The 24101-nt window shown below is 36.5% G+C and overlaps 6 protein-coding genes across 6 annotated transcripts; 2 read left to right on the forward strand and 4 right to left on the reverse strand.

Moving 5' to 3' along the window:
- On the reverse strand, positions 376–1760 carry LOC104749554 (putative F-box protein At2g33200). The gene has a single exon (XM_010471208.1). The coding sequence runs from the start codon at positions 1722–1724 to the stop codon at positions 591–593; it is 1134 nt and encodes a 377-aa protein (XP_010469510.1). The 5' UTR covers positions 1725–1760; the 3' UTR covers positions 376–590.
- LOC104753287 (putative F-box protein At2g33190) lies at positions 2007–3161 on the reverse strand. The gene has a single exon (XM_010475559.1). It carries the CDS (start codon positions 3159–3161, stop codon positions 2007–2009), a length of 1155 nt encoding a protein of 384 aa, XP_010473861.1.
- LOC104749555 lies at positions 3743–4675 on the reverse strand. The gene is made up of 2 exons (XM_010471209.2): positions 4362–4675; positions 3743–4092 (listed from the first exon to the last, which is right to left on the reverse strand). Exons 1-2 carry the CDS (start codon positions 4638–4640, stop codon positions 3871–3873), a joined length of 501 nt encoding a protein of 166 aa, XP_010469511.1. The 5' UTR covers positions 4641–4675; the 3' UTR covers positions 3743–3870.
- Positions 11015–15596, forward strand: LOC104749556 (probable leucine-rich repeat receptor-like protein kinase At2g33170). Its single transcript, XM_010471210.2, has 4 exons — positions 11015–11560; positions 11656–11733; positions 11963–14994; positions 15067–15596. The coding sequence occupies exons 3-4, from the start codon at positions 11997–11999 to the stop codon at positions 15447–15449; spliced, it is 3381 nt and encodes a 1126-aa protein (XP_010469512.1). The 5' UTR covers positions 11015–11560; positions 11656–11733; positions 11963–11996; the 3' UTR covers positions 15450–15596.
- On the reverse strand, positions 15693–17573 carry LOC104749557 (exopolygalacturonase-like). Its single transcript, XM_010471211.1, has 2 exons — positions 16866–17573; positions 15693–16505 (listed from the first exon to the last, which is right to left on the reverse strand). Exons 1-2 carry the CDS (start codon positions 17570–17572, stop codon positions 16016–16018), a joined length of 1197 nt encoding a protein of 398 aa, XP_010469513.1. The 5' UTR covers position 17573; the 3' UTR covers positions 15693–16015.
- LOC104753288 (3-ketoacyl-CoA thiolase 2, peroxisomal) lies at positions 20664–24090 on the forward strand. The gene is made up of 14 exons (XM_010471212.2): positions 20664–20887; positions 21326–21402; positions 21501–21585; positions 21675–21801; positions 21877–21975; positions 22062–22129; positions 22219–22326; positions 22417–22494; positions 22579–22711; positions 22804–22900; positions 23054–23177; positions 23278–23386; positions 23699–23782; positions 23873–24090. Exons 1-14 carry the CDS (start codon positions 20798–20800, stop codon positions 23980–23982), a joined length of 1389 nt encoding a protein of 462 aa, XP_010469514.1. The 5' UTR covers positions 20664–20797; the 3' UTR covers positions 23983–24090.

Below are 24101 nucleotides of genomic sequence, written 5' to 3' on the forward strand. Positions count from 1 at the left end.
CACCATTGATATATGTTCTTTGTGTGTCTCCAGACCAAAGGTAACCAACCATATCATTTTTTCCAAGAGAATCTACTCTTTTCCACTTCCTCCTACTCTCAAGATCCATCTTAAAGATTCGAAACAAAAACTTCCCTTTCTTGTACCATCCTGAATTATGAATGGCCCATAACATCTCCAGATTTTGTAATCACTTCTCCCTCTTCGATGTCCCTCTTTCAATAACCAAACGTGAAGAGTACACTAATTTTGAAAGTTTTAAGTTTTGAAAAGCAATTATGATAGTTCTGTTCCATACACGCATTTAAGAGGATCAGTTGTAAGATTTGTATAAGAACTTTTATCAACCAAAGATTCATTAAATTTAAACCACAATTCCCTAGAAACATTGTATTAATCCGCAAAATAAAGATAACCATAAAAGCTTCAGCCGCAAAATAAAGCTTACAACCATCACAATACTTGAACAAATCCAAAGAAAAAAAAAGTAGCCAAAACAAACAACTTGGCAAGTTGGCTCTGCTTCAGCTGCTGAATCCCTCTGAATCAAGACTTAGACCAAATGAGAAACCAATCTCCTTAACAAAGCCTCAAGCATATCCTGGAACAAACCAGAAACTCTTCACGAACGAAACATCTAATGATTTAGGCCTTCTTATTGCACTTGTGGCAAGATCAAACACACCACATTTAGGTTGTATATCATAATCAAGACTAACTACTGGCCAAAGATCATCATAGCGTAAACAGATTGAATCACTCTTGATTCCCAAACCATTAATATCCTTAATAGGTGCTCTTTCTGTGACCCCATGACTAAATATCAACATCTCACCACCAAGAGAATCTACTCTTTCCCATTTACAACTTCCCAAATTCATCTTATAGATGTAAAACAAACGTTTATCTCCTAACCCCTTCAAGCTCACGATCATCAAAACCTCTCCAGAGTTCGTAACCGCTACTCTCTGCTTCCAAATGTGTTCCCCACGTTTGGAAACAGAGCGAAAGCTAAACAGATGGTTACGATACGGATTCATTTCCACAATCTCCTCAGGCAAATCACCAGATAAATCAAAAATCTTGATGCTGTTATCAGCAGTATACACATAAAGCTTGTACTCCTTATCAAACACCATAGAAACACACTTTGCGCCTTGGAGATTAGACCATGAATCATCTGCTCTCTTGTATGTGAACAAGTAATGTTGTTTGACACTCCAAGCTACAACGTAATCCCCTGTTCTCTCATTTATCCAAAGACAAGCCTGTTTCTTGGTAGAAACCATGTCCGTACGCTCGATGTAATGTTTCCACTCAACTCCTTTATCAACTCTCTCTTTTCCCAGAATCGATGACTCCATCGATGGGAGATCGAATCTTTCACGAGTGAACACGTTTACAAGATAGAACCCTAAACCAGAATCAACCATCAAGAACCAATTGCTGCAGCTAGCAAGTACGTACCTTTCTGAAAACTCGGCTCCTGGATGTTGGATTTCGTGTGTTTGTTCTTCTCCCGGATCGAAGAGTAAAGCAGAGTTCTCGTTGAAGACGACTCGCCATGGATACAGAGGTCGCTTACAAGTTGTGGAAACTGTGTGCCAGTTTGAGCAAACGGTTCTCGCTCGGTGATAGTCCTTGTAGTGTAATCTTTCTAGTATCGATCGCAAAAGATCGTGACAAAGCTTTGACCAATCATAACAAGTTCTCGATCGCGACATTGTCGTCTCTTTCAGATCATTCCGACTCGCACAAAAACAGAGTATGTTATGTATCGAGAGACGACGATTAAATGGGTTTAGGGTTTCTAAACCAAAGGAAACGTTTAATGGGCTTAGGCCCATATTGGATGAATAAAGCCCACGAACTAAAACAAGCGTATTAGGTAACTTATATCATACGGTATCAACTGAAATCTTATTTAAGCAATGTTACAATCAAATACTTGATAAAACCGAAAACAGAGACTGAGGAAGTGAGTTTCTTACGAAAGCATATGAAGACTAATTAGCATATCCTGGAACAAACCAGCAAATTTTGGAAGACAGATCTTCTAATCTTGTATGCCATGTGATTGTACTTGTGGCAAGATCGAACACACCGCAAACTGGTTGTCTCTTCATTGTGTTATCAAACAAATGGTCATCATCAAGGAAACAGATTGAATCACTCTTGATTCCTCCGCCACTAATATCCTTGACCGGTGCTCTTATTGTGACCCCATGACCAAAAATCAACATTTCATCTCCCAAAGACTCTACTCTTTCCCAATCGCCAATCTCAAGATTCAGCTTGAAGATGCTAAACTTTGTATCATCTAACACTTCTAAACTCAGAACGATTAAAACCTCTCCTTCTCTTGTGACCGCAAGTCTCAACTTATAGATCGTATCTACGAAGCGAAAAGGATGACTAAGATAAGGGTTTACTTCCTTGGTTTCTTTAGGGCAATCTCCAGAAAAATCAAGAATGTTGATGTAATGATCAAAGGTATAGACATAAAGCTTGTAATCTTTATAAGCCATGTCCTCACACTGTGTGCATGTGATACTCCATCGCTTATCATCATCATCATCATCATCATCATCATCATTTCCTATTTTCTTGTATGAGACGATATAGAACTGTTTGATAGTCCAAGCAACGACGTAATCTCCAGTCCTCCCGTTTACCCACAGAATAGCCGGTTTTTCAAACCTAAAATCGTTCCATGTCAAGAGAAACTTGGTGCCGTAGAGCTCAAGGAAGTATCCAAACTCGTCATTTCGTATGAATCTAAAAGGACGATCACCACGAAGCGATGATTCTAATGAAGGGAGTTTGATACTCTCGCGAGTAAACACGTTCAAAAGGTGGAAATCTAGACGAGGATCTACGACTAGTATCCAATTCCCGTAACTAGCGAGACAATGGATTTTGGATAAGTCGATTCCTAGAAGATTTTTTGTGTAGATCTTGTCTTGTAATGGATCAAACAAGACAGAGTTCTTACCTCGGAATACGATTCGCCATGGATACAGAGGACATGTCTGAGATACGGCATACCAGTTTGAGCAAACTGTTCTTGCTCGATGAAAATCTAAGCAACTTAAGCTTTCGAAGATCGGTCGCAAAAGATCAGGATAAAGCTTTGACCAACCATTATCATCTCTAGACATTTTTCGTATTGCATTTTCTGGAGGCGTGCGACTAATTACATTTTAGGGTTTTTTGTTTTTTCTCGTGTGAAAAAAACGAATCACCAATTCGGATATTTCGGTCATATCCGAACAAACCAAACAAATACTACAAAAAAGAGAAAAACTGATTTAAAAACGATTTTATTTTTAAATAAATAAATAACCAATCTAAGCAACACAATGGAATCAAATTTGGAGCTGTAGTCCTACCATTCAAAACTACTATAGACTAGGAAAAAACAACCTCACGGAACAATTGCAATCGTTTTGAATCACCAACGATCGAGTAGGAACATGGCCACGATAAACATACTTGTTACTAGAGTAATAAATCGAGTTTGGCTTGGTGCCATTAACTGCAGCTGGTATAGTCACACCAAGATCCATAATCCAAGACTCATCCCCTTATGACACCACAGGTTCCCATCGTATACGATTTTATATTTTAATGTCCTATCCATCATAATTAAATTATGTTTTTAATATTCAGTTATGTCGTAAATTTCAAATGTATAATAGTTATTAAAAATAATTATGTTGCTAGGCTTCTAGAAACGATGTATAGTATACTCTGCTACAAATCGATTTTTAGATTACTCACACAGAGTTAACTTTCAACAACTCATAAGCAGGGTTCCTCATAAGCATCATCAAAGTCACAATAAGCAAAGAAGAGATGGAAAAGAGTTTAGAAATTCGCAGGACTGTCATCGAGTTGCTTCTCATCTTCAATCTCAACCTCCAAAATCTCAGGGATCCTCTGTTTCATGTAGTTACCAATCCGAGCTAGAACCATTGCACGTGTGTGCCAAAACTTGCCTCTTAAACTTATCTTTACGAATGGTCCGTCTAGTTCCACTAACTCTACTTGTCCCGTTATCCCAACCGATGAGTCGAACAGTTGTGCAAGCTGCCGTACATAAACCAAAACGTTCTTATCGATCAAAGATTCGTAAATTCGGAACTATACATAGGAAACAAATCTTTAGTTTAGTTCTGTTAAAACCTGGAAAACTAAGATTACTTCCTCTACAAGCAACAACAATGCTCTGTTTTTTCCCAAGCAGGAAGTAAACCAAACCAGAAAGGTTGGTGCAATTCGGTTTAATTGAATACCGGTTCTGAACCATACCAATTTAGAATTGGGCAAAAACGGTTAGAAAAAAAAAAGCGAATTACCTCGATGCGAGCTTCGGATAGTACCAGATGGATATTATCCTCCGTCAAATCCAGTGGAGGAAGCGAAACTCCGCCGCCGGAAACTGCTTCCGCCGTCGTTAGTGTTCTTGCTCTTGATTTCTCCGATAAGATCATTCCCAAATACACAGGCTTCCTCATACTAACATTTCTGAACCGTAGAGCAAGTCCGATGCAGTAAGATACTGAATTCACGGTTTTGTGTGGTTGAAAATGCGGCGGAGCCGTACGGTGGTTGATCGGAAGGGCCACCAGTCCCATGGCCACTCTGTACCGCAAAAATCTGACGAAACTGGTAAAGGACTTATGTGGTTTCTGATAATGTTGACGATTACGTGGCGAAATCTGAACCGTTTACGTCAGATGAAATCTATAAATATATGGGCTTAAGATTACGAAACAGCATGGGCTTCTAAGTAATTATTTAAAAGCCCATACAGTGATGCCATCTTTTTTACATTTTTTTTAGGTTTTTGATAAATTGCAATTTTGTTTGGTTCTCTCTCTCACAAAGTGACCTGTCACAAGAAATGTTACAATTAAAAAATTTGTAAGTTACTGTTCTAATGGAAACAGTTCTACAACTTTAAGGATTACGTTTAAGAGTTTTGACCAAGATATATATGGCTTCACGTAATGAATCAATCACCCAGAAATCCATTATTTTGTAACGTTGTAGAAACCAAGAAACAAAGAATGGTGAAATAAGATCTCTACTAGATATCATTCCAAAAGAAAGAAAGAAAGAAAAAAAGATCTCTACTATATAGATACAACAAATATAGTGTTATTGAATGATGGAGTATTTGACAAGTCACATGGTTACAAATGGCATAGTGGAAATATGGGATTTGAGGTGACATGGACATGTGTGGGGTTGCATTATCCACCATATATATCGTTCACACGCTTGTGGGTCTTACAGAGAGACGTACGAATACGTATGTACGTGTATTGTATACATGAAACGTGTGAATTCGTATATGTTTATGTATATATATTTTTTTGAATAAAATGTTAAATTATACTCAAAATAAAAAGTTAGAACGTTTTTACAACTCGTGCATTAGTTTTTGATAGCATTAGATTGCATTAGATAAACATTGAAACAATGATGCTAGATCCTAGAATATAACCATAACTGAAAAGCTGCGTCATATCTTTGATCCCCCATTATACCAATAGCAAGAAACTGATCTCTGATTTGCCGATCAACCCACCGAATGATGGTATCAACAGGCGTCGATGCTTCACCATGCTTGCGACCATTCCGTTCCCGCCAAACCGTATAGATCACAACTTGGAATAAGTAGCGAATAAGAAACCCTTCCACCAGCGGAACATTAGGATCAAATACGTAGTCTAGAAGGGAACTCCAATCTGTGGTAAACCGAGCCTTCATCAAACCCGTAGCAAGGACCGACCATATGTTAGCAACAAAACCACATGCAAAGAAGAGATGGTCCCTTGTTTCCATGGTAAGTTGACAGAACACACAAGTACCCGCAGAACTGCCATTCCACATAACCATACGTGCACCCGTCGAAAGACGGTCAAGAGCCGCCAACCATACACATAACGAGAACTTGGGAGTCGAGTGACGAAACCAAACTCCCTGGTGCCAGGCCACAATACTAGAAGTAGTGCGTACATGGTTCCAAGTATCCCGAGTCACAAACTTCGGACGAAACATATCGTTTTCTCTTTCCAAAGCACCCGATCGCCATGCGTCTGACGTTGTTGCCACTGAAGTGACAAAGCATCTTCTACCGCATTGAGATGATCAGCCCGGTGTCTCCGTTGTCTACGTCGAGTCCACACCTCCGCCACTGTGCTTTGCCAACCAATCCCCATATCCAAGACACCACTAGGTCCCACCACATCAACAAACCGACCCATACCAGACCAATTATCAAACCAAAAAGATGTGCTCTCCCTATTCCCCACTTTCACCTTACAAAAAGGTCTTGCTAGATCCCGATACTTAAGTAATTTTGTCCATATCCAAGAACTCAGACTTGTCGTACTCTTTAGGGACCAAAATGAAGCTTGCTTCAATAAATTCAGATGAACCCATTGCACCCATAAGGAATCACCCTTTGACACTATTCTCCAAATCAATTTTAAACAACAAACAAGGTTAGATGCATCATGCATGGATATATTCGTCTGTACATTATATATTCGTCCGTCTTTCATCATCAATTCGTCTTGCTTCACACATGGTCATTCAAAGCCTTACACTGCGAATGACTTTGCAAATAAAGAATGGAGCAAGCTAACAAGAATTTGTATTAAAAATTTAAAATAATGCACAATTCATGGTGGTATATATTAGATGCATCATGCATGGATGATGGATCAACCATTAGATATTTTTCGAATACAATCAAAGAGAGAACTGCATATCCGTTTATCGATGATGTATAGCTATAATAATCGTTCTTTCCAATGATAACATTTTATATTTATGGATTATATATTGTATACTTAAGATTCGTGTTGATTACATACATCATATCTCAACAATTTTATACAAGTTTTTCTTAAGTTTACTAGAAAACCACTACTTGTTTTTGTATATATGTGTATATGAAATGTAATAAGATAAACAAGTGGGCGATCCGCTCTTAAAAAAATGTATTATATAAAATAAAACAATTAAATCCTTAACTTATTGACGCCTGTTGAGTCAAAGCTTGGGAGATCTAATCTCCAAGGGCTTCTGAGCAACTTCGACTAAAAATGTTCTAAGATAACTCCCAATAACTTGATTAATCATATATATTGCTTCTTCTAAGTTCTAACTAACATTTAACATAAATTATTGTCAGTTTTTAATATCATTATATTGTTATTATTATTGTATTATATTCCTATTTGAATACAGCGCTGCGTAACCGTTGGACTGTTGTAGTGTAAACAAGTTTTGTTTAATGAGTTTTTATTGCTTGAGATTCGATAACATTTAAAGTGTTATCTTGGGATTGATGCTTATGTGTGACTAATTTTATTACTTTAATGCTTAAAACGTATGATTCCGTTACAAATTATTTTACGTATAAGAGTTATTCGACAAAACAAATTTCTCAAAAATATAAAAAGAAAAATTCACTCGATCTTGTAAAAATACGACGCGTTTTTCTTTTTTAGGTTCACGAGGATAAAATTGACTCCGGCTGCTTCGACTTCTACATATATGTTGCCGAGAGCCGGACTCATGTTAGCATCGAGTAATTTAATAAACTAAAACCAAACAACAATTTTAATTTGTTTATGCAAATGTTCTATAGAAACTATAAGGACATTTTGTATTGTGCGCTATATATAATTGATTACTAATATCAATTGCCATGAGTTATTTCTTCTACCATCACGGGTCGTGTTAAAAGTCTTTTTTTTGATAAGTATACGTTTTCATAGATAGCTCATATCTCAACCGATATATAATGATATAAAAAGTTTTGGTGCTAAGATTTGGTTAGGAAAAGCAAATGATTTTACATCAAAATAGTCTAATCCTAACTTGTTGAACTGGCCAATTCAATTGAAAAGAAACCGAAAATTTTGGTTTTATATTATATTAAGCGAAAAAGAGAGAAGGAGAAGAGTAAGAGAAGCGTGACCAACGTAGCGTGGAGAGTAGCTAGCTTCCTAGTGCTTATCTTCTCATTTTTGCCTAACATTTTATAACGTCAAATATCACCTAACTGACTTTAATGGATATACATATAGCCATATAGTGGCTATGGACCAACTCACAAAAGATGTGATCTAATGTCACATGACAATTAACAAAAGAAAAATTTGATACGAGAGAAATCACAAAATACTTCATCCGTTTTAGACTAATATTTGTATATATACAATAATGTTGTTAATGAGTTAGATTTGTCGAAATTCTTTACAATAATGTTGTTAATGAGTTAGATTTGTCGAAATTCTTTTTCCCGAAGGATCAGTACTAAATTGAAGTCTTCGATTGTCACAGTGAAATATTAAGTCTACATGAAACATACTACAGTAAAACCTCTATAAATTAATACTCTATAAATTAATAAACACTATAAATTAATAAATTTTGTCAGTCCTAAGTCGAACCAGTGTAAAAAATGACAAAATTCGATAAGATAATAAGATAATAATTTTTCTGAAATCCCCATGTAAAATATGGTCCAAATAATATCATAAATTAATAATCATGTAAAATTTTATATATGTGCTGCTATAATAATGTATGTTTCTCCTAAAGGTCATATCTATAAAACAATTTTTATGATATATTTTTAAACTATAATAATATAAAATATTTTGTAGCATGTCATAAAGATAGCTACAGTCTTTTCTAGATATCCGTAATTTACATTTTGATAGTTTGATTGACTATTAAATTACAACAATTTATATTATTATTCATAAATTTAATTTTATGTATGTCATGTGTATAAGTGAATTTGTCTATTGTATTTGTAATTTATTGTTAATAATTTTTTCTAAATATTACAAAGTCAATTCCAAAACCATAAAATTTTGAATATCCGAAATGTTAAAATTGTCTCAATTCATAATTTTTAAAAGTTAAACTATTAAAAATATATCTATAAATTAATAATTATTAATTTACACTATAAAATAAATAATTATTAATTTATAGATAAACTAATATCACTATAAATTAATAAAATGTCTTGGTCCCAACATTATTAATTTATAAAGGTTTTACTGTAACTTGGAAGATTCTTTGGACCTATCTACCAATACATCCAAACTATTATGCAAAAGTTAAAGTAACCACTTGGTTTTGTTAAATGTTTCATATTTCATTTTTAAATTTGCCGCCTTTACCAGTGGGGGAAATATCTAACAACTATGATGTAAAATGTTATTTACTTATACCAAAATGTTAATGAACAAAAAGTATTTTTGGGGACCCCGGGGAGTAAAGGCCCTTTTCTGTTCTTATAATTTAATCATTGCGTGTCAAGCAACATGAACCTCATAATGTGTTTATATTATATTATTTAGTGTTTATCAAGTTCTAAAGTTAGAAATTTGAAACAAACAAAAGCTTCATGTAATTTCATTTTTAAGCATGGTTAGTGATCAGAGAAAAATTGTAAAAAAAAAGAAGTAAAGATGTGTTGTTCAGTGCTTCCGTTGACAATAGAAAAAGTTGAGACTCAACTGTTGAGTGATTCCACATCAGACGGTGATTATCGGATGATCTAGTCTCTTTCGTTGAACAGTTTCTACCCACGATCGTCCTGTTGGACCCCATATTCCCCCGGTCACAATCATAGTGTCCTTAATAGTTTATATGGTAGCCTATCAAACAATTATGGAGATTTTTTTCGAATTTAAAGCATATATATTTGGGTCAATTTATAGTTTCCATTATTATCTGAACACAAAGCAATGTTCTGAAATGCCATTTATTCTGGAATCAGACTATGATTGGTGTTTAAATTATACATTATTGGAAAATTAAATTTGGGTAACAATTAAATAGAATTAAACCATGAATTATTTTTGATCAAGTTGATTCTTGGGAAATTAAATGAAATGATATAAGTCAAACTCCCAAAAATAAATATTTAAAAAAAACCTATATTATATCAGTAAATGGAATGACTTTGATTTTCAGTCTTGCACCATTGAATTTGACTAAAACTATTCTCACGTTTTAGTTAATTAAAGAGATGGAATTTTCTTAATAAATTTTTATATGTGATGAATCAGCAGCTGCCGGATGATATCATATTATATATATGTGGGATTATTATGATACGAAAAACCAAAGGTGCAATTCTACGTAAAAATAGTTTTTTTGGATTCTATGAAAAATGTAGATATTGAGGGAATACTTTAATGTTTTTCAAAAAAAAAAAAGACAAGTTGATCGTATTAACTAAAGTAAAGAGATAGAACATGTATATAGTGAGTTCATGAACGGATCAAAGCAATATATGCACGATCTAAACTGTAACCATGACGTTTTTTTTTTCTTCTACATATCCACGTACGTGAGACGTGTGACACATAGAGAATTAGAGAGGTTGGTGCGTTTGTGATGAAAACAGTGGGGATTCGCCAAATCGGGGATAGATTGGCTATCAATTCTGAACATCTGGTTAATGACCTAAAAGCAGAAAGAATGTTTTTTTCACAGACTTTGTGAATGTAGATTTTTGTTTCAAAAAAACTATAGCAGAAATTTCAAAAATATGCATGAGACTTTCAAATAATAGTTAAACCCATATATTATATTTGTTCTAGACTTTAGAGAGGAAAACATAGACGAAATAAATATGACTATTTGGACTTAAAAATTTTATTTATAACTTTTGGGGCTGTTAAAAAAAAGAATTGCACAAAACAAAGTTAAAAACTTTACAATTTTAAAGGCTCATACGCAATGACCCCTAAGTTGAAGATTTTTTTTTTTTAATTTATTTATTATGATCTATATAATCCGGTCTAAATAATCAGAACCTAGGCTGTCTCAATCGGTAAATCTCCAAAAGCAATTCCTGATTTTGCCGAGAAATAAAAATTCTCATAACTTTTTCCCCCTTGGCCTAAAAAAAAAGGTAGTTTGCCACTTTCTTCAACTTTTTTTTTCTTCCACAACATCCATTTCAATTAGAAAATTGATGTTCTTGGCACTGAAGAAAATGGCCAAAACCAAAAGAAAGAAAAAAAGCTGAAAAAAAAAAAACCACACAACAAGCTTCTTCTCACTATAAAGAAAGAGAAACCACACACAGTAGAGAGAGAAGGCATGCCTTGTCGGCCATTAGAACTTCAAGCCAAAGCCAAAAAAAAAAAAAAAAAGCCTTACTTATCCTTTTTCCCATAATCAAAATCAAATCCTTATTGGTATATACACTTATTGATTCTCTTCACTAACTCTCTCTCTCTCTCTCTCTTTCTCTCTTCACTTTTTCTTTCCTTTTCTGAGTTTCTTCTCCCCTTTTTTAAAATTCTCGGGATTGTTGTGTGTGGATGTTTAAAAATTCCCTTTTTTAAATAACCTTTTGGGTTCCTGATTCTGCTTGATTCCAATCCAGATCAAAAGCCATGATCTTTCTTGATTCCAGAACAGTATAATTTTTGATTTCATTCTATTCAAGGAATCGAAGTTTTGTGATACTCTCATTTGTTCTCTCCAAGTGCACAAAGTAAGAAATCGTTAAAGCTTTGACATTTTAATCACTATCATTTGCTGATTGTTATTGGAAGGTTCCTAAAGGTTCCTTTTTTTTGTTCCTCGCAGCTTTAAACTGTCGAGAAGGTTTTATCGGTTTTGGACCTTCTGCTGCTTCTTGGTGGTTTCGTCTATGGATTCGCATTGGTATGCTTTCTCGTATTCGTTTAAATTTACTGAAAGTTTTGGTTTTTGTGCTGGTAAATTTGAATACTTTCAAACGTATTGGTACTTTCTTCAGATCTATATGTTCATAACCACTCATAGATCTATGGCTGTGGTTTAGTCCTTGCATTATATAGCGTCTCTGTTAAATTGAAAAGATTTGATTTATTTACTTTGGTGTGTTAAGAAATGTGAATCTCTGTAATTGCAGGTGTTGAGAATTACTATATTATAAACACACAATAATGAAGCTGAGAGGATCAATGGGTTGGTGGATCTCTGAGTTTAAGACAGAATCAAAATCTATGTTAGTTGGAGTTTTGTTTATCTTGACACTTCTAGTTTGGACTTCAGAGAGTTTAAACAGCGATGGTCAGTTTCTCTTGGAGTTGAAGAACAGAGGATTTCAAGATCCGTTGAACCGTTTGCAGAATTGGAACGACATTGATGAGACGCCATGTAATTGGATAGGTGTAAATTGCAGCTCACAGGGAAGTAGTAGTAATAGTAATTTGGTGGTGACGTCTCTTGATTTGAGTTCTATGAATCTCTCTGGGATATTAAGCCCGAGCATTGGCGGTTTAGTTAACTTGGTCTACCTTAACCTCGCCTATAACGGGTTAACTGGAGATATTCCTCGGGAGATTGGAAACTGTTCGAAGCTGGAGGTTATGTTTTTGAATAACAACCAGTTCGGTGGTTCTATTCCTGTCGAGATTCGGAAGTTATCACAACTTAGAAGCTTCAACATTTGCAACAACAAGCTTTCGGGTCCTTTGCCTGAAGAAGTTGGTGATTTATACAACTTGGAAGAGCTTGTGGCTTATACTAACAACTTGTCCGGTCCATTACCTCGTTCTATAGGAAACCTCATCAACTTGACGACATTTCGAGCGGGGCAGAACGACTTCTCTGGGAGTTTACCTGCTGAAATCGGTAAATGCATTAACTTGAAGTTACTCGGTCTTGCGCAGAACCTCATTTCTGGAGAGCTTCCTGAAGAAATAGGGATGCTAGTTAAACTTCAGGAGGTGATTCTATGGCAGAACAAGTTTTCAGGGTCAATTCCAAAAGAGGTTGGACAGTTAACACGTCTTGAGATCCTGGCTTTATACGGTAACTCATTGGTTGGACCTATACCATCAGAGATTGGTAACATGAAGTCCTTGAAGAAGCTCTATCTGTACCAGAACCAGTTGAATGGGACAATCCCAAAGGAGCTAGGAAATCTTTCCAAAGTAATGGAAATCGATTTCTCGGAAAATATGTTGACCGGTGAGATTCCGGTTGAGCTGAGCAAGATCAGTGAGTTGAGGCTATTGTATTTGTTTCAGAACAAGTTAACTGGAATCATACCAAATGAGCTCAGTAGGCTGAAGAATTTGGCTAAACTTGATCTCTCCATCAATTCTTTAACCGGTCCTATTCCACCAGGTTTCCAGAATCTTACGTCTATGCGCCAACTTCAGCTTTTCCACAACTCCCTCAGCGGTGTAATCCCTCAAGGTCTTGGTTTATACAGTCCTCTATGGGTTGTTGACTTCTCAGAAAACCAACTTTCAGGGAAAATACCGCCTTTTATCTGTCAACAATCTAATCTCATTCTGTTGAATCTCGGGTCTAACCGGATATTTGGAAACATTCCACCAGGTGTACTGAGATGCAAGTCGCTGCTGCAGCTTCGTGTTGTTGGAAACCGACTCACTGGTCAGTTCCCGACCGAGTTATGCAAGCTTGTCAACCTTTCTGCTATAGAGTTGGATCAAAACCGTTTTAGTGGACCTGTACCTCCTGAAATAGGCACTTGCCAGAAGCTGCAAAGACTTCATCTTGCAGCTAATCAGTTTTCCTCAAATCTGCCAAAAGAAATTGGTATACTCTCCAACCTGGTAACATTTAACGTTTCCACAAACTCTCTCACCGGACCAATCCCTTCTGAAATAGCCAACTGCAAAATGCTTCAACGACTCGACTTGAGCCGGAACAGTTTCATTGGTTCTTTACCTGGTGAGCTTGGAAGCCTTCATCAGCTCGAGATCCTCAGACTCTCAGAAAATCGATTCTCTGGCAACATACCGTTTACCATTGGGAACCTGACGCATCTAACTGAGCTACAGATGGGAGGAAACTTGTTTTCAGGGACTATACCGCCTCAACTCGGTTTACTCTCAAGTCTGCAGATTGCAATGAACCTGAGCTACAATAATTTCAGTGGTGACATCCCTCCCGAGCTCGGGAATCTTTATCTGCTAATGTACCTTTCACTGAACAACAACCATCTAAGCGGCGAAATCCCGACCACATTTGAGAACTTATCCAGTTTACTCGGCTGCAACTTTTCCTACAACAACTTCACCGGACCACTTCCGCATACGCAGCTCTTTCAAAACATGACTCTGACTAGTTTTCTCGGAAACAAAGGACTCTGTGGCGGCCATTTGAGAAGCTGTGACCGTAACCAGTCCTCTTGGCCTAACCTTACATCTCTAAAATCTGGTTCTGCTCGCCGGGGGAGAATCATCATCATCGTGTCTTCAGTCATAGGCGGTATCTCTCTTCTACTCATAGTTATTGTTGTTCATTTCCTGAGATTTCCCGCGGAAATGGCTCCTTATGTGCACGACAAGGAACCCTTTTTTCAAGAATCCGACATTTACTTTGTCCCGAAAGAACGATTTACCGTCAAAGACATCTTGGAAGCAACCAAAGGCTTCCATGATAGCTACATCATCGGTAAAGGCGCCTGTGGAACGGTTTACAAAGCGGTTATGCCTTCTGGTAAAACCATAGCAGTTAAAAAACTCGAATCCAACAGAGAAGGCAACAACAACAACAATACTGATAACAGTTTTCGCGCCGAGATTCTAACGCTAGGCAAAATCCGTCACAGAAACATCGTCAGGCTCTTCAGTTTCTGTTACCATCAAGGATCAAACTCGAACCTCTTGCTCTACGAATACATGTCTCGGGGAAGCCTCGGCGAGTTGCTTCACGGCGGGAAATCGCATAGCATGGATTGGCCTACTCGGTTTGCTATCGCACTAGGTGCAGCGGAAGGTCTTGCTTACTTGCATCATGACTGTAAACCAAGAATCATTCACCGCGACATCAAGTCTAATAACATTCTCCTCGATGAGAATTTCGAAGCTCATGTTGGAGATTTCGGTTTGGCTAAAGTCATCGACATGCCACAGTCTAAATCCGTCTCAGCCGTTGCTGGATCTTACGGTTACATCGCCCCTGGTATGTTTAAAAAAACCGCCAAAATCTTTTGAGTTTACCGAACTTAATCTTACCGTTTTGTTTTGTTTGCAGAGTATGCATACACTATGAAAGTAACAGAGAAATGTGACATCTACAGCTTCGGAGTTGTTCTTCTTGAATTGTTAACCGGAAAAGCTCCGGTTCAGCCGCTGGAGCAAGGCGGGGATCTTGCAACGTGGACAAGAAACCATATCAGAGATCATTCGTTAACATCAGAAATACTCGATCCTTATCTAACAAAGGTAGATGACGATGTGATTCTCAATCACATGATCACAGTGACGAAGATTGCAGTCCTATGTACCAAATCTTCTCCTTCGGATCGGCCGACGATGAGAGAAGTAGTGTTGATGCTTATAGAGTCCGGTGAACGTGCCGGAAAAGTAATCGTGTCCACCACGTGCGGTGATTTACCTCCACCTGCGCCGCCGTGAAAAGAGTCTTTTTCTTAAGCTACTTATTTTTTTGCGGAATTGGTTGTTGTATAGAATTAATATGATTTGTATAGTCATCATAGAAAGAAAGAGATCATCTGAGGAAAGAGCATACATTTATAAATCATTCTACGAAAAATTTTTGTTCTTAGTAACACAAAATGATACAAAAATGGAGAATTCAAAATTTAATATCTGTTGTCTGTTGATTTATAAGAGTTTAATATCTCGTGAAATCCACCATGAAAATAAAATAAAAATTATCATAATAATTGTTTAAACATAATTGGTGAATTTACATATTACGGAAACGGAATGTACATATTACGATTTACGAATAAGTAGGGATTGAAAAAAAGGTTGGTCGAGATCTAACTCTTTTTTATCTTTACCTACAAAGGATGCGTTTATATACCGTAGCAAACCATTCACATCCCAAAATTTAATTGGATGTTTAATTAGGTTTTAAGTAGCTTCCAGTATTGCATCGAAACAAAACCTAACAGTCCTGAAAAAAAATGAAAAAAAAAATATAAAAATCCAATAACGAATGACGAATAAAAAGATCAAATCTGGCAATTTCCCGGCACAATCTTGCCACGAATCGAACCACCAACGTTCTGACACAAAGCCGTGACTAGACCGTCGCGTCCAACGTACTTCAAGTTGATGTTTGAGAGCTCAACGTCTTGACAAGGAAACGCTCTACTACATTGCATATTCAAAGCCTCTTTGCTCGTCGAAGTTCCCCAAATTTGGTTGTACTTCACATTTTTTATCTGAACATGGGACGCATACTTTCCAGAACTGTCGCATTGTCCGTTTGGACAATACTGCTGATCAATGATGATAGGGTTTCCAACATTGATCATTTGGATATTCTCGTACAAGAAATTCGAAACCGAGATCTCCGAGATCGACTTAGCCCATGTTTTGATGCGTAAACCGTCGGTTGTGCCGATGAAAACCGAGTCTCTGACGGTTAAGCCCTGCACGTTTTTCTCATCTTTGTATCTCCCGAGGCTCCCCACACTAATCCCGTGCCCTGGTCCGCACCTGTTTATATTATGAGGCTTAGATTGATTAAGCTATATAAGGTAGCATATGGCTGCACTTTAATTTCTATTAATTTTTTTGTAAAAGAAATATATATACTATTCTCAATTTTTACAAGTTACTGTAAAATAAACAAGGGGGGCCAGCTCATTCAAAGTTGTTAGACTAACAAAGTAACAAAGTACAAAAGTTTAAGGAAAAAAATCTTCCACTAAATAAATAGGGAAAAAAATAAACTAGTTTTAAAATAAAAATCTTAAAAAAAAATCAAAATCAAAATCTTCCTCTATATTTTTTCCGTTAGTTTCAATGTAAAAATGGTTCAGCTAGTTGAGATTCATGAGTTAGAGTTTCAGTTACCTGACATGAGAGATATCCAAATTGGTGGTTCCGTCAAGGATTGCGATACAATCGTCACCGGTTCCAATAGTGACGTCGTGGATATGCATATTGCTAGATCTCCCGATCTTGATTCCATCGGTGTTAGGGCTATTTCCGGGAGCAGTGATGGTAACGCCCGTAATGTTGAAATCATTGACACCGTATAGGTTGAAATGTCCCATTTTGCTGTTGATAGATCTTAGGCCGTCGATCCTCGAGTGAGTAACGAAGGCAAACCCAATGTTCATAGCTAGTGCACGACAATTACTGTTCTTGTTACAATCATTGAGTGGCCAAGAAAAAGACCCTTGGCCGTCAAGTAACCCGCCGCCAGTGACGGTGAGGCTATCGACGTACTGGAAAAGTATCCATTCATCTTGGTTGATGAAGTTAGGATTCGGAGGAGCTAATAAAGTTCCTTTGACCATAAAAGTAATAGCGTTTTTGCAAGGACCAGTGAACGTTACTTGACGGAGATAGAATACTCCGGGAGCAATATAGACCGTTGATCTCCCGCTACTCCACTGGCAAGCGTCGTTCCACGCCTTTGTAAACGCCAAACCATTGTATCTTTTGCCGTCGCCGTAAGCACCGTAGTTTCTGACGTCAAAGACTTTTTCTTGGATGGAAGCGGCGAGGACGAAGAAAAGAGGCAACGCACAAAGAATCAGAAACCTAGACGCCATTTCTCTCTTCTTTGGCTTTTTTTTTGGGATGAAGGAAGAGAAAGCGATTAGGCTTCTTATTTATACATAGGGTTACAAAGATAAGAATATATGTATTTATTATTCAATAAAGATGGGGAAATTAACACAATCTTTCCTCTAATCCACATGGAAAGTACTTTATTAAAAAGAATATGCAAGGATCCTATTAAGATGGAATAAGATTATTTTTCATTATTTTAGTTGAATAAGTAGAGAAATAAATGTTGGATTCTTTCTTTCATCTACTACTTAATTTTCATATCGGCTTGAATTAATCTAAAATACCTCAGTTGGAATATGATGAATGTTAGTTAATTATATAATTTATATTATGACATTTTGCCACATTACATCATAGTCTACAGTTACACATGGTATTTTAATGATTTATTTAATTATGTGTTGGATTTTACATAGAAAATAAATATTTACTTTACATGTGTATGTATTATCAAAAATTCAATATGACAGAATAAGATAAGAGAGTATTTATATTGTATGTCTCAATAGAAAGAAGATTGGATTATCTTTTTATCTAATCTAACTTGAGTTGGTACAAAAAAATATATGCATAGAACTAAAAATGTCAATTTCCTGAGTTAATTTATTTTCTTTACTAAAAGCATAGATACGATTTGACGAATGTGTAATAAGATTTGGACATACAGTAATTGTAAGTTGACCAAGACAATTAACTTTTTTTTTTATTAACTTTTCTAGTGTGTTGACTGTTTGTATAGATTCTCTTGCCAACACAAATTTTATTAGATAAAAAGAAAGAAAAAATTGAGAAAAAAAAAATTGTTAAGATATTGTTTTAAATAATTAGAAAATTGATAGATGTTTAAGATAAAATAATTAATCCCTTATCTACTAAAAAAATGACGTCTAAATCATATGTAAGAACCAATATCTAAGTTGAGAAATGGCAACTATATACGAAGAAGTTACGAACGCCAAGTTTTAAGTCACAACCACTGGACAAGCACAATGCATGTTAACGCTCACTTACGCTTTTGTTTGTCGTTGTTCAAAGTAAATCTCTCCATTATATTGTCATTTTAAGTGATCCTCCTAAGTCGTAACGAGATTGTGCTAGAGATCATTTCTCGTCACACACATAGCAAAACTACAAATCCCAACATTACATGTTCAATATAGTTTGATCAGATTTTTTAAGTGTAAAAAAATTATCAAAAACTAATTCAACTGAGTCTAGAAAGAGCCTTAATCTCCTCTGTTAGGTGCAGGTTGACTTTTATCATTTCGTATTCATTATTGTGCCATTCTGCCATCATTGGCGGCACTTTCATTATATTTCCTACAGAAGCAAATTCTATATCCACCGTGCTTGTTTTCTCATCTTTGATGGTTGTTAGATAAAAGGTAGAATTGTGAACAATACGTTGATACCTTTTGGTGTTAAAACAACGTGATCATGGGTGGATAAGTTAGATGACGACGGAATGTTGGTCGTTTGATATGGCTATACGGCTATCGTTTACGGAGATTGTTGATTGGCTCTTGGGTCATCGTCAGCTGCCTTGGAAGTTGCAACCCAAGCGATGAAACTAAACCCTACCCAAGGAAGTAAAAACCAATAAAATAAAGAGCAAATGTAAGCTTCCCATCCCATATACTGTGAGAATGAGTGTCAAAAAATAATAATAATATAAAATTAAAAGAAGGAGAAGGAAGCTTTAATTTTGAGATGGAGTGTTTCTCCAGAGAGACAGATGAGAGAAAAAATGGCCAGCTGATGTATTCTTATTGGTGCTGAATAATAAATTAAATTAAGTTATAAAAATAATATATATCTATATAAAAAAAAACTTTGAGACATCCAAAACAAGTATGACCAATAATAGTGCTCTTCAAGGGTGGCTTTTGTCGATTAGTATATTTTTATTAACTTGTAAAATGAGTAATACATATCGGTTGGGGTCATTGTTCTTAAAAAATGCTGAGAGTGTATAATGTAAAAATATATAATTCTTATATTATCTAGGGTTTGATTAGTTTTCTCCTAACCACCTACACATACCACATATGTTGACAGTGCTGGTCTGACAACAAAAATTTATGTTTGATGAAACTAAAAAAAAAACAAGAAAAGGAGATTGTGCTTCGTATATACTTCGTGAAACGAGCTAAGTGCATCCACCCTCATAGCTTCTCACCAAGTCTCTCACTAATATTAAAATAAAACATATAAAAAGAAGAAGAGAGACAAGGAATCGGCTCTCAAACGAGAAACCATGAAAACTCCTACTTTCACACATGTCCACATTTTATTGATTTGGCTTTTTTCTTTTTAAATTTTAATTATAAATTATAAATAAATTATATTAAAAATATTGAAATAATATTATTTGAAAGACTGATAGAGTCACTAAACTCTTTTTTTTTTTAAATTGTAAACTTAACTATCACATTTCCACTTAAGCTTTGCGTTGGAGAAAACGAAGAAAAATAAATTAAAACGGAAAAAGGCGATCGAGAATCAATAGGGTTGTTAGACACTCAATTAAAACTATAAGGCGTAAATAGAAATTAACAAAAAGGAGTTGGGAGTGACCATGATAAATAGTAAGAAGGTTAAGATCTAGAAGAAGAAGATTGAAATGTAAACACGGCACGCAGTTCAAAGCCCCAAGACGGGGCAAACGTCACGCCTAATCTTATCTTCTTCAGTTTGTCTCATACTCATTACCTTATCATCATCATCAACAATTATTTCACAATATTATTATTAACAGTGATCACCATACCACAATTTTTGTTATCAAAGACGACATTAATATCAAAGTTCTCTTCAAGTATAATAAGTTTATTAAGGTGAAGGCTAATTTTTTTTAAAAAATAATTACAATATAAGATAAGAACTTCTGTCACTGTCAAAAAAAAAAAAAATGATAAGAATTTTGTGTACAAATAAAAATGTTGGTTCTCTACTAAAGCAAATAGTAAAAGAAAAAGATATACTATATTTTAATATTAATTGCTTGGTACTATTTAATTAATTACTTTTACACAACAGGAACGAGAAAAGCGGTGAGTGAAATCTTCTTCCTTATAAAAGGATCATGGACCGAGGAAGAGTGTAGTTTTCGTGTACAACAACAACAACAACAACAACACATCCATTTCTGATAAAACAGATCGAAGCTTTTTTTTTTTTTTTATCCATCGGAGAAAAAAAAAATGGAGAAAGCAATCGAGAGACAACGGGTTCTTCTTGAACATCTCCGTCCTTGTTCTTCTTCCTCTCACAGTTTCGAGTCTTCTCTCTCCGTAAGCTCTCTCTCTCTCTATCTCTCTCGATTTCTCGCGATCTCTTTGTTTGTTCTTTCTCTTGTGTTTGTTATCGTCTAGGGTATTCCGGATCGTTCTTGATCTGCACTTTTTGTATTGAATTTCGGATTTNTTTTTTTTTTTTTTTTTTTTTTTTTTTTTTTTTTTTTTGTGGTACTGAGTTATAATTTGATTTGATGTATACCTCTGAGCTGAAATTATTTAAGCTTCAGCTCGATTGAGATTGAATTTGTAAGACTTGGATTGGGATTGGTTGGTTTGGTTGATTGATTTTTGTTCGATCGGGTTGAATTATCCAGTGTTCTGTTAAAAAGTTTGCAAATTCCAGTGATGTCTTTATATATAAAAGTCAAAAGCTTTATTTCGAAAATTAACGTATCATCTTTGTAACGTGTTCCTTTTCAACTTTTTGATCAGGCTTCTGCTTGCTTGGCTGGGGACAGTGCTGCTTATCAGAGGACCTCTCTCTATGGAGATGATGTTGTCATTGTCGCGTAAGAAGTCCTATCTCTTTTTTTTTGTTTTTTTTTTCAACAGCTTATGAAGAAGACTTCTTGTTATTAAAATGTTCACGCTTTGTGATCCATTGCAGGGCACATAGGACTCCACTATGCAAGGCCAAACGTGGCAACTTCAAGGATACGTATCCTGATGATTTGCTAGCACCTGTTTTGAGGGTCTGTCAGCTATCTTCTTCTATATCTGTTGTTCCTTCTTTTTTCTTTTCTACTTGTTTAGTTTATATGTTGTTATCTTCTTGGCACAGGCATTGATAGACAAGACAAATATAAACCCAAGTGAAGTAGGTGACATTGTAGTGGGTACTGTTTTGGCACCTGGATCTCAGAGAGCCAGTGAATGCAGGATGTCTGCCTTCTATGCTGGTTTCCCCGGTATGTACGATATAGTGATTGAGAAAATCTTTGTTCCTAGTTGCTTTATACTCATCCTGTTCTGGCCTTTGACAGAAACCGTGGCCGTCAGAACTGTGAATAGACAGTGCTCTTCTGGGCTTCAGGCTGTTGCTGATGTAGCCGCTGCCATTAAAGCTGGATTTTATGACATTGGTTTGTGAATAACCGTCTATGATTACGCCATTTTCCTCTCTTTTTTTTTATCATAGAGAGCTGAGCTGACGATATGTTGGATGCAGGTATCGGGGCTGGTTTGGAGTCCATGACTACCAATCCAATGGCATGGGAAGGTTCAGTCAACCCAGCGGTACTGTCTCTTAGTTCTCTCTTCTCTGGAGTCTTTGACTGGCTCTGTTAAGTTTATGGCGCCTTATATAACATATTATGCTATTGCAGGTGAAGAAGTTTGTACAAGCACAGAATTGTCTTCTTCCTATGGGTGTGACTTCAGAAAATGTAGCTCAACGCTTTGGTGTCTCTAGGCAGGAGCAAGATCAAGCTGCTGTAAGCCAACTGAACTGTTTCAGTGTGTTATTTACTTTAATAACCTGTAACTTTGATCTCCTGATGCTAAGTACCGAGTCATATTGCTAGGTTGACTCGCACAGAAAGGCAGCTGCAGCTACTGCTGCTGGTAAATTCAAGGATGAAATCATTCCTGTTAAGACCAAGGTATTTTCCAGATCCTGGTGCATTTGTCAGGGAACTTCATTTGTGTTCTAAAATCAGTCAGTAACTTGTCTTTTTTATTTTCAGCTGGTTGACCCAAAGACAGGTGATGAGAAACCTATTACTGTTTCTGTTGATGATGGAATCCGAGCAAGCACAACCCTTGCTACTCTTGGAAAGCTGAAGCCAGTGTTTAAGAAGGATGGCACCACAACTGCTGGTACTTCCGGAATAGATTGTTTCATTTCTAAGAACCCAGTTTTGTTGATCAGAAATATGAATCTGCTGCTTCATTTATTCTGTCATAAACAGGAAATTCCAGCCAAGTAAGTGATGGTGCAGGAGCCGTTCTCCTGATGAAGAGAAGTGTTGCAATGCAAAAGGGACTTCCCGTTCTTGGTGTATTCAGGTAGGTGGCAAGTCCTGATAAACTTATAGTAGTAGAAGTCTCCAAACCGAATGCTGCAGATCCTTGTGAATTTCCGTTGACATATATGCTAGAAGCTGTATTTCTAGACATTTCTGGCTTTTCCTAAGTAGGACACTATTGGACACCTTGTAGGACATTTGCGGCAGTTGGTGTTGACCCAGCAATCATGGGTATCGGTCCAGCAGTTGCCATTCCTGCTGCAGTTAAGGCGGCTGGTTTAGAACTAGATGACATCGACTTGTTTGAGATCAACGAGGTAAATAACAAACACTTCCATGATCTTCTTACTACATGTTTCTTCTCGCACAATCTGATGATAACGTGTGGGTTTGACCTTTGGATCCTTGTGTGTTCAGGCATTTGCATCTCAGTTTGTTTATTGCCGTAACAAATTGGGACTTGACCCAGAGAAAATCAATGTCAATGGAGGCGCACTGGCCATAGGACATCCTTTGGGCGCTACAGGTATAATCTGATAAGACTGACTGTTATTCGTATTCCAGTTCACCAAACAACAGAGACTTGATTAATGAGAGACTCTCAACTCTCAACCAAACCTTAGGAAATCCACAGCCGAGAGATATATCTCATCATTAACGGCTCTCTAACCAACTCACAACAGCTGTAATTTGCTGCAGTCAGCCCTAGGCTAGATAGAGTAGACCTATCGCTCAAACCTCAAAGCCATGAGTTGTCTTCAAAGTTTATCAATCCCTCCACTGTGTCCATATAACTATAAAACGCTCATAAAGCTAATGCTTGTTAAATTTTTTGCAGGAGCACGTTGTGTTGCTACTTTGTTGCACGAAATGAAACGCCGTGGAAAAGACTGCCGTTTTGGTGTAGTGTCAATGTGCATTGGTATGGTTCTTACTTGAATTATTTTTATCTTGAGTTTGGAGTCTGAATATGATTTTTGGGAATTTTGGCTGATTGGTAAAATTATGGCAGGGACGGGAATGGGTGCAGCGGCTGTGTTTGAGAGAGGAGATGGAGTTGATGAGCTTCGCAACGCAAGGAAAGTGGAAGCACAAGGCCTTTTGTCCAAGGACGCTCGCTAAAGATGACGGATGTAGCAAAACCCTCCCTATTCACTCTCCACATATTTGATCTCACCTCTCTCTTCTGGTCCTCATTTCCCTTTCTTCATCAGATATTATTATAGTTTTGAATAAAGCAC

Source organism: Camelina sativa, chromosome 16 (genome assembly GCF_000633955.1).
Source record: "Camelina sativa cultivar DH55 chromosome 16, Cs, whole genome shotgun sequence".
NCBI classification, from domain to species: domain Eukaryota; kingdom Viridiplantae; phylum Streptophyta; class Magnoliopsida; order Brassicales; family Brassicaceae; genus Camelina; species Camelina sativa.